At 42.9% G+C, this 10,200-nt stretch overlaps 1 protein-coding gene and 1 long non-coding RNA gene across 2 annotated transcripts in view; one reads left to right on the forward strand and one right to left on the reverse strand.

The window, feature by feature from the left end:
* The window catches only part of abhd5a (abhydrolase domain containing 5a), a 65,853-nt gene extending 61,691 nt beyond the window's left edge, over positions 1 to 4,162 (reverse strand). The window contains exon 1 of the mRNA XM_028817938.2: positions 4,067 to 4,162. Within this exon, the coding sequence (XP_028673771.1) occupies positions 4,067 to 4,098 (32 nt within the window). The 5' untranslated portion in view covers positions 4,099 to 4,162. The remainder of the gene's footprint in view (positions 1 to 4,066) is intronic.
* Positions 4,163 to 8,844: 4,682 nt separating this feature from the next.
* Positions 8,845 to 10,120, forward strand: LOC127530045 (uncharacterized). Its single transcript, XR_007936578.1, has 3 exons — positions 8,845 to 9,010; positions 9,059 to 9,171; positions 9,572 to 10,120. It is a non-coding gene; the product is annotated as an uncharacterized LOC127530045 (long non-coding RNA).
* The last annotated feature ends 80 nt before the right edge of the window (positions 10,121 to 10,200 follow it).

Genomic DNA, 10,200 nt, shown 5'->3' on the forward strand with positions numbered 1-10,200 from the left:
TATAGATACTCTTAAAACACAAATCAAATATTGGTGTCTCCTGTTCTTCTTCTTCTTCTTTCGGCTGCTGCCATTTAGGGGGTCACCACAACGGATCATCCGTATCCAAGTATCCCTGTCATTTTCTGCCATACCGACTGCCTTCCTGTCCTCCCACACCACATCCATAAACCTCCTCTCTGTCATTCCTCTTCATTCTTTTCCTGATGTACCCCATATCTGCTCTTTGCATGTGCTCAAACCATCTCTTACTTGGTCACCAAACTGTAGTACCTGTCTCATTTCTGGTCCTGCCTACTCTCATTACTCTGAGCGAAAATGGTAGCATCTTTGGCTCTGCCACTTCCTCCTCTGCCTCCTGTCTTTTCGTCAGTGTCACCATCTCCAAAATATACAGTCGTGGCCAAAAGTTTTGAGAATGACACAAGTGTTGGTTTTCATAAAGTTTTGCTGCTTCAGTGTTTTTCAATCTTTCTGTGATATATTGAAGTACTGTAGAATTACAAGCATTTCATAAGTTTCAAAGGATTTCATTGACAATTATATTAAGTTTATGCAAAGACTAAATATTTGCAGTGTTGGCTCTTCTTTTTCAAGACCTCTGCAATTCACCCTGACAAACATCGAAATTTGGGGTCCATGGCCAGGAAACTCCCTGGTGGGTGGACAAACAAAACCCACAAATCCTGGCAAACTCCAGGCATTGATTATGCAACAATGGGCTGCCATCAGTCAGGATTTAGCCCACAAGTTGATTGATAGACAGCAGAGGTCTTGAAAAAGAAAGAAGGGGCCAACACTGCAAATATTGACTCTTTGCATAAACCTAATGTCATTGTCAATAAAAGCCATTGAAACTTATGAAATGCTTGTAATTCTTCTTCAGTATACCATAGAAACATCTGACAAAAAGATCTAAAAACACTGAAGCAACACACTTTGTGAAAACCACTACTTGGGTCATTCTCAAAACTTTTGGCCACAATTGTACAACACAGCTGGTCTCACTATCATTTTGTTGACCTCTTTCACTCTTGCAGTTGCTCGTCTATCACAAATCACTCCTGCCACTCTTCTTCACACAGTGCACCCAGCCTGCACTCTCTTCTTCACCTCTCGGTTGCTTTGGACTGTTGAACCCAAGTATTTGAATCTGTCTACCTTCGCCACCTCTTCTCCTACCATCTCATTCACGCAGATGTACACCATCTTACTCCTACTGACTCTCACTCCCCTTCTCTTCAGTGTGTATCCCCACCTCTCCAGGTTCGTCTCAACCTGCTGTCTACTTCCACTACAGACCACAACGTCATCCACAAATTCTCCTCTCTAGACATCATCTGTCAATCTAACACTACTGTAAACAGGAAAGAGCTGCGATACGATCTTTAATGTAATCCCACTCTCACCTTGAATCAGGTTGTCATTCCTACCACACACCTCACCACAGTCGCACTGTCCTCAAACAAGTCCTACACCACCCTCACATACTTTTCTGCTACTACCAATTTCCTCATACGGCACCATAACTCCTCTCTTGGCACCCTGTCATACACTTTCCATAAGTCCACAAACACCCAATGCAATTCCTTCTGGCCATCTAGGTCCTTCTCCAACAGCACTTTTAAAGCAAACATCACATCCATAGTACTCGTTTCTAGCATGAAACCATATTGCTGCTCACAGATCGCTCCCTACCTCTCCACTCAGCCTACCATCCATCACTCTTTCACATATGGTCATGGTGTGGCTGATCAACATACAGGTGCTGGTCATAAAATTAGAATATCATGACAAAGTTGATTCATTTCAGTAATTCCATTCAAAAAGTGAAACTTGTATATTACATTCATTCATTACACACAGACTGATGTATTTCAGATGTTTATTTCTTTTAATGTTGATGATTATAACTGACAACTAATGAAAGTCCCAAATTCAGTATCTCGGGAAAATTAGAATATCAATTAAGACCAATACAAAAAAAGGATTTTTTAGAAATGTTGGCCAACTGAAAGGTATGAACATGAAAAGTATGAGCATGTACAGTACTCAATATTTAGTGGGGGCTCCTTTGGCATTACTGCAGCAATGCGGCGTGGCATGGAGTCGATCAGTCTGTGGCACTGCTCAGGTGTTATGAGAGCCCATGTTGCTCTGATAGTGGCCTTCAGCTCTTCTGAATTGTTGGGCCTGGCGTATTGCCTCTTCCTCTTCACATACCATGGTCCTTATACCAGGTACTGGTAGCTTTGGCACTGTGTGCAGGTGCCAGGCCCTGTTGGAAAATGAAATCTGCATCTCCATAAAATTCGTCAGCAGCAGGAAGCATGAAGTGCTCTGAAACTACCTGGTAGACGGCTGCGTTGACCTTGGACCACAGAAAACACAATGGACCAACACCAGCAGATGACATGGCACCCCAAACCATCACTGACTGTGGAAACTTTACACTGGACCTCAAGCAACGTGGATTCCGTGCCTCTCCTCTCTTCCTCCAGACTCTGGGACCTTGATTTCCAAAGGAAATGCAAAATTTACTTTCATCAGAAAACATAACTTTGGACCACTCAGAAGCAGTCCAGTCCTTTTTGTCTTCAGCCCAATCTCTTGTTCAAGAGTGGCTTGACACAAGGAATGCGACAGCTGAAACCCATGTCTTGCATACGTCTGTGCGTGGTGGTTCTTGAAGCACTGACTCCAGCCGCAGTCCACTCTTTGTGAATCTCCCCCACATTTTTCAATGGGTTTTGTTTCACAATCCTCTCCAGGGTGCGGTTATCCATATTGCTTGTCCACTTTTTTCTACCACATCTTGTCCTTCCCTTCGCCTCTCTATTAATGTGCTTGGACACAGAGCTCTGTGAACAGCCAGCCTCTTTAGCAATGACCTTTTGTGTCTTGCCCTCCTTGTGCAAGGTGTCAATGGTCGTCTTTTGGACAACTGTCAAGTCAGCAGTCTTCCCCATGATTGTGTTGCCTACAGAACTCGACTGAGAGACCACTTAAAGGCTTTTGCAGGTGTTTTGAGTTAATTAGCTGATTAGAGTGCGGCACCAGGTGTCTTCAATACTGAACCTTTTCACAATATTCGAATTTTCTGAGATACTGAATTTGGGACTTTCATTAGTTGTCAGTTATAAACATCAAAATTAAAAGAAATAAACATTTGAAATACATCAGTCTGTGTGTAATGAATGAATCTAATATACAAGTTTCACTTTTTGAATGGAATTACTGAAATAAATCAACTTTGTCATGATATTCTAATTTTATGACCAGCACCTGTATGTGTGTCCATACACGTTAAAAAATAAAACATGACAAGGGGTGCAGTTACTTTTTTACGTGACTGTTTGTTCCATTGGCCCAGAGTGAGTGTACATGTACACACACAGACACAAATTACACAATATGAACCCAATATTTACATCCAGGCAGGTATAACATACCAAGTACTCGAAAGTCTGCAATCCGCGTGCATACACCGCTAACCCTCGTAGACCTAACCGGCACTGACATTAATAAACCCGCAACTGTCCCATCTGGTAAACATCAACGTAAAATGACAGATGAACCCATCATGAGCCTCCTTCACTTTTACAGAGCGCCTTTATGCCAACTGACACATTCCTCTCATTTGATTTCCAAGTAAAGAAATCTTTCAAATAAAAGAAACAGGCCACGGTTTGTTACAAAAAAAAAAAAACAAAAGAAAACTCGGCAAGGACTACTTAAACAAAAGGACCGGGTTCGCGTAATTTCACTGCTTCGAACAAAGTTGTGCCTCCACCAGCCTATATTCTACGCTGTGCCTTATCGCGCCACGGTCAAAGCCGCGTTCTGCTGTGGCGTGCAAGCTTTGCGAAATCCGCCTTTAGTGAAATCAAAACAAACCCTCTGTGTATGGAAGCCTCTCTGCTCCATTCGCTAGTCCTACTCTCCGTTTCCAACTCCTCTTGTCACTCTTATCGGTCTTAGTTTGGCAGCTTACAACAGTCCTCCCCTCCCCTCCAGATGCTCTGTTTAAAAGACCGTAAGTTTGTTTTGGACGGCGCCGACTCACCAGCTGTCTCCTGACTCCGTCTCCTCCGCCATCTTTCTTTCACCGAATGAACTTGACGTGACGTCAGACTCACAGCCCCACTCTTTGAGGAGGGGCGGGGCTAGCATCGTCAGAGGTGTGGCTAAGAGTTTGACGTCTAATTGTTTCCGCCCACATCTCCTCCTACTGAACTGTATGGATGGCCGCTTAGCTCAGAATTGTCTGTGGACGTACACAGTAAAGTGTGGTATACGTATTAACATTTCATTTCTATACGTCAGCTTGCAAACAAATAGAGGCGGGGTGGGCGGCAGCGAGGAGCTTTAAAACTGGGCGAAAGGTCGACGTGCTACCCAAAACACAAGCACGTGCTTTCCCCGAATTGTTATGAAATTGTTCTCACTTCGGACACTTCTGTCCCGGTTTCCTTTACCACCGATTGTAAACACGTTGTACAACGGACTGGCGTCCCGTCCAGAGCTGGTACCGACGTTACATTTAATGGAGCCTAGAGCGCGCACACATGCGGCACACGATTGCTAGAAAAAAAAAGTGTTTCTAAAATAAAGAAGTACTAGGGTGTTGTACCGTGTTAGCCATTATGAATGTAGAGAAAAGCCAAGCAAAATGACACCTTTTATTGGCTAACTAGAAAGATTACAATATGCAAGCTTTCGAGGCAACTCAGGCCCCTTCTTCAGGCAAGATCATTACATCTTGCCTGAAGAAGGGGCCTGAGTTGCCTCGAAAGCTTGCATATTGTAATCTTTCTAGTTAGCCAATAAAAGGTGTCATTTTGCTTGGCTTTTCTCTAAAATAAAGTACTAATTTTAAACTTTCTTAATATAGACTTTTATTTTTACACTCTAGTGAAACCACTAGCGGACTTGAGGTCCTAAAATAAAATGCAAGTGTAAACCAAGATGATACTTTAGTTTAAAAGTGATCGTGCATTGTGTTACATCTGTTGGCTCATCTAGAGCAAGCTGAACTTCTCTATTTGGGCAACACATTTTTTTTGTTTGTTTTCAACATTAAAAAATAGGCCTACAGCTTCACATCCATCACATCGCTGATGTAACTTTGCCAAGTAGTGGTCTTCAAAGAAACTTCGATATGAGGATGTAAAAGCGTTGCTTGCAGATGGTCGGAAGAAGAAGGTGACCCTACACTCTTAAAAACATAAGGTGCCACCTCGGTTCTTCAGAGTATTCTTGGTTTCCTGAAGAAACATCCGTATCAAGGATCCAGAAAGATGCTTTATTTACTGTATGTAGATTGTGAATAGATGTTGTCACGCACGGTTTCTGTTCCTTCCCGGTTGGAAAGCCCGTCTGCCCATTGTCTCCTTTATTATGGCGTCCCGACCGGGCAACGAATCATCCACCAGCCGCCTGTTTATCTACCGTGGAACTCACATGGGTTACAGAAATCATAGTAGTCATGAGGTCGACGCAGCCCAAGTACTCCTCGCTCTTGTTGATCGCATAGGTTGAACCCCCTGAGTGTTCATTTGGATCTTATAACTATCATGTTATTATTAGTCCTAAAGATGTAATTTGCTGTCCTTATTGTACGGTGGTGCGGTGCTACAAGTGCCAATGGCTTCTCCCTCTTCGCCTGCCTTTTCAAGGTAGCTCACTATCCTTAAAGTCGCACGAGTTGCAATTATTTTTGAGACGCTGGCAAGCCTGCCGTTTTTATCGGCTCCCCTGCAGCTGACATAAATTGCTCATTTCAATGTTGGAATGTCAACTAGTCCTGCTGGCGACTCCTGCCCAGGCTGATACAACACGACAGCGCTGTTAATATAAGGACGGAAACAGACCCGAACGTTTGAACTTTCGAAGCCTCGGCGTAGCACCACTACAAAGCACATGTATTGATTTGCCAGCTTTCTAGTGAGCCGCATGCTGGTCATATGCAGCACAGATTTCCAACTAATTCAAATAAGAAAGTTTTATTTTGTGTAGCATCTTTCTGTACTGAATGCAATTTGGTTGCATTTGGTTAATCGAATGTAAACGCGGTGTAACTATGTGCTTTCCTTCCGTAACCGTTTCTTTTCATTCTCTCAGTAGTGCTAACCAATACTGATGCAATCTATTTTCCGCCACTCCCGTTTTGGAGGGCGCTGTTCTGCGGTTTTCGCCGTTCTTGTCTGCCTGCAGCGTCCGCGTCATAAACAGGCTGGAGCGCTTTATTTTTTCTTTTGCAAATCGCTAAAGTTTATAGTACAGAATGTTGTAATTGATATTCGAATATAATATTCGAAGATAAACATATAGATAATACTGTTAGATCTCTTTCTCTCTATCTCGTGCTTTACATATTTATCTCTACTCTCACTGCCTGCTTGCCTGCCAGCGGCGTCTGTTCATTAATAAATTCATTTATTTTTTAACATAAGTCGTCGAGTTGACAATAAAACTGTTATATATAGTTCAATAATAATACTGTTATCTATCTATCTATCTATCTATCTATCTATCTATCTATTATATAGTGCCTTTTCTATCTATCTATCTATCTATCTATCTATCTATTATATAGTGCCTGTCCTATCTATCTGTTATATAGTGCCTTTTATATCTATCATATTATATAGTGGGGCGGCACGGTGGCGCAGTGGGTAGCGCTGCTGCCTCGCAGTTGGGAGATTCGGGGTCCTGGGTTCGCTTCCCGGGTCCACCCTGCGTGGAGTTTGCATGTTCTCCCCGTGTCTGCGTGGGTTTCCTCCGGGCGCTCCGGTTTCCTCCCACAGTCCAAAGACATGCAGGTTAGGTGGATTGGCGATTCTAAATTGGCCCTAGTGTGTGCTTGGTGTGTGGGTGTGTTTGTGTGTGTCCTGCGGTGGGTTGGCACCCTGCCCAGGATTGGTTCCCTGCCTTGTACCCTGTGTTGGCTGGGTTTGGCTCCAGCAGACCCCCGTGACCCTGTGTTCAGATTCAGCGGGTTGGAAAATGGATGGATGGATGGATATTATATAGTGTCTATCTATCTATCTATCTATCTATCTATCTATCTATCATATTATATAGTGCCTTTCCTATCTATCTGTCTATCTATCTATTATATAGTGCCTTTCCTATCTATCTATCTATTATATACTGCCTTTCCAATCTATCTATCTATCTATCTATCTATTATATAGTGCCTTTGTTGTAAGCCTCCTTAGATAAAGATATGAGTCAAATAAGAAGTAGTAATAATCATATTATTAGGTCACTGGAGCTGCTAACTCTTGAACACGCTATGCACCATTGTCCATGAGTAAAACATTCCACTGTTACATCAATTTCTGCTTTGCTAAGTGATTTGGCTTTTGTTGATGGTGTCACACGCCTGCGTTTGAGAGACAACTTCAGAACTCATCAAGCAGCAATTCCACTCCCGAGCCACAGGTTGGTGCTGTCACTTAAGGCCTTTTCTCTTCCTCGCACTGCAGAACAAATGATTGATGATGTCACTTCCGGCTTCCGATCTCCTGAACCCGCCTCTTCCTGTCTCCATAACTGAAAACCGTCTCCTCCGCCATCATGGAGTCGGTTGATGACAGACTCACTTCTGAAGAAGACCTCACCACATTTACTGCAATTTCTCTTTTTCAACTGAACTTTCATAATCTCTCGTGTCTATTTGTTTCACAATGGCCACTGAAAACACAATTTAATGGGAAAAAGTGTATCCTTTTAAACTGAAATGTATAATTGGTAGAAATAACGTGAACTTTGAGTATGTATTATTATTGTTATTAGAGGTTTACGATTTTTGTTTGTTTATGCCGTTCACTCAGTTACGCTGTTTCTTTTCGTGTTTTTTGTCAGTTGTATGTGGTCCTCCTGTAAAGTCCACAGATGTGAATGTTTATGGAAAGTAAAGCTTGAAGTGGATATCCAGAGGTGTCGGTACCCTGTGTGTTACGCTGATGTAAGAAGGTGAAGAGTGTGGAGTGTGGGGCAGTAACTTCAAGGGCCACAACACAACTTCTGTGGCATCTCCATTAGAACTTCAAGCACCACAATCTAAGACCAATGTTTCTCCCTTGCAGTTTGCAGCTCCGTGATTGAAGAGCAGAGTTCAGAGGGTAAGTCAGTTTTCAGCCACACGACCAGGAACTGGAGGTCAACAGAGCAGAATGGATAACCAAGATGAGAGTCGGCATCCGTCTAAGAGAGCCTGGGGTCAACCGCAAATAGCAGTGCTTGCTAGCCATTGAGTTTGGCATCTCCCTTGAGCTTCGCCGGACTTCCTATTTCCATTTCTCAACGTGATCACGTCTCTTTTTCCTTGTCCAGAACTCCGCTCCGTCCTCAATCGTCTGCCCACCTTATTGGTTAGTGGTGCTGTTCACGTGGCCTGTCAATCACTTCTGCTGTGACCTTCATTTGCATAAAGCATGACCTCAGCACAGCGCAGAGCACATGCCAGTGAACAGAATTTTAATAAATAAAAATAACACGTGTCGACTGACTTTCTTTTTTCTGTAATGTCAAAAAATTTCAATCAACTCCATCAAGGCATTGTTGAGAATTTGGACTATTTATTTTGTTCTATTGTAGGGGGGTTTATTTACTCTTACATACCGATGTACTGTATATGCAAAAGTCCTTTCTTAGCGGACACCTACTGACCTGGACGTACCATCCTGACAAATTTTAGCTTTTCAGTTAAATGGGAAAGATGGTGTTAGCAGGTGAGTGAGTGAGTGAGAGTGTGAGTGAATAAGTGAGAGAGTGAGTTAATGAGTGAGTGAGTGTGTGAGTAAATGAGTCAGTGAAAGAATCAGGAGAGTGTACTTAAGTGAAAAAGTGAGTGACTGGCTCAATGAGTCAGTGAGTGAGTCAGCTAGTCAGTCAGTGAGATTTGAATGAGTGAGTGAGTCAATGAGAGTGTGCGTGAGTTTGTGTGTGTGTGATAAGTGTGTCAGTGATTGAATCAGTGAGTCGGTGAGAGTATAATTGAGTGAGTGAGTCAGTTAGTGAGAGTGTGATGAGTGAATGAGTGAGTAAGTGAGCGAGCGAGTGAGTGAGTGAATGAGTGTGTGAATAAACAAGTCAGTGAAAGAATCAGTGAGAGTGTAATTTAGTGAGTGAGTAAGAGAGTGATTGAATGAGTGAGTGGGTGTGTGTGTGATAAGTGTGACAGGGATTGAATCAGTGAGTTGGTGAGAGTGTAATTGAGTGAATGAGTGTGTGAGTGAGTGATTCAATCAATCAGTGAGATTGTGAGTGAGTAAGAGAGTGAGTGAGAGTGTGAGTATATGTGTGATAAGTGTGTCAGTGATTGAATCAGTGAGTCAGTCAGTGTGTAACCGAGTGAGTCAAAAAGAGTGTGAGTGAGTGTGTGAATCAGTCAGTCAGTGAGACTGTGAATGAATGGTTGAGTGAGGAGTGAGTGAGAGTGTAATTGAGTAAGTGTGTGAATTTGTGAGTGAGTGAGTCAATAACACTGTGAGTGAGTTAGTGAGTCAATCAGTCAGTCAGTCAGTGAGATTGTGAGTGAGTGTGTGATAAGTGTGATAAGTGTGACATTGATTGAATCAGTGAGTCGGTGAGAGTGTAATTGAGTGAATGAGTGTGTGAGTTTGTGAGTGAGTGAGTCAATAATACTGTTAGTGAGTAAGAGAGTGAGCGAGAGTGTGAGTATATGTGTGATAAGTGGGTCAGTGATTGAATCAGTGAGTCAGTCAGAGTGTAATTGAGTAAGTGAGTCAATAGGAGTGTGAGTGAATGAGTGAGTGAGTGAGTGAGTGAGTGAGTGAGTGAGTGAGTGAGTGAGTGAGAGTGTAATTGAGTGAGTGAGTGAGTGTGTGAGTTTGTGAGTGAGTGAGTCAATAACACTGTGAGTGAGTAAGAGAGTGAGTGAGAGTGTGAGTGAGTGTGTGATAAGTGGGTCAGTGATTGAATCAGTGAGTCAGTCAGAGTGTAATTGAGTGAGTGAGTCATTAAGAGTGTGAGTGAATGAGTGAGTGAGTGTGTGAATCAGTCAGGCAGTGAGAGGGTGATGAGTGAATGGTTGAGTGAGTGTGTCCATTATACGTATACAGGGTGAGCTTACTGTGAGAAGTGTCCCACCTCTTGAGTTTCACTCCTACAGCCATTGTATCAACTCACTTAACTGACTCCTGACAGGAGCAAAGAAGGGACACATTC

This window comes from Erpetoichthys calabaricus, chromosome 13, assembly GCF_900747795.2.
Source record: "Erpetoichthys calabaricus chromosome 13, fErpCal1.3, whole genome shotgun sequence".
NCBI classification, from domain to species: domain Eukaryota; kingdom Metazoa; phylum Chordata; class Cladistia; order Polypteriformes; family Polypteridae; genus Erpetoichthys; species Erpetoichthys calabaricus.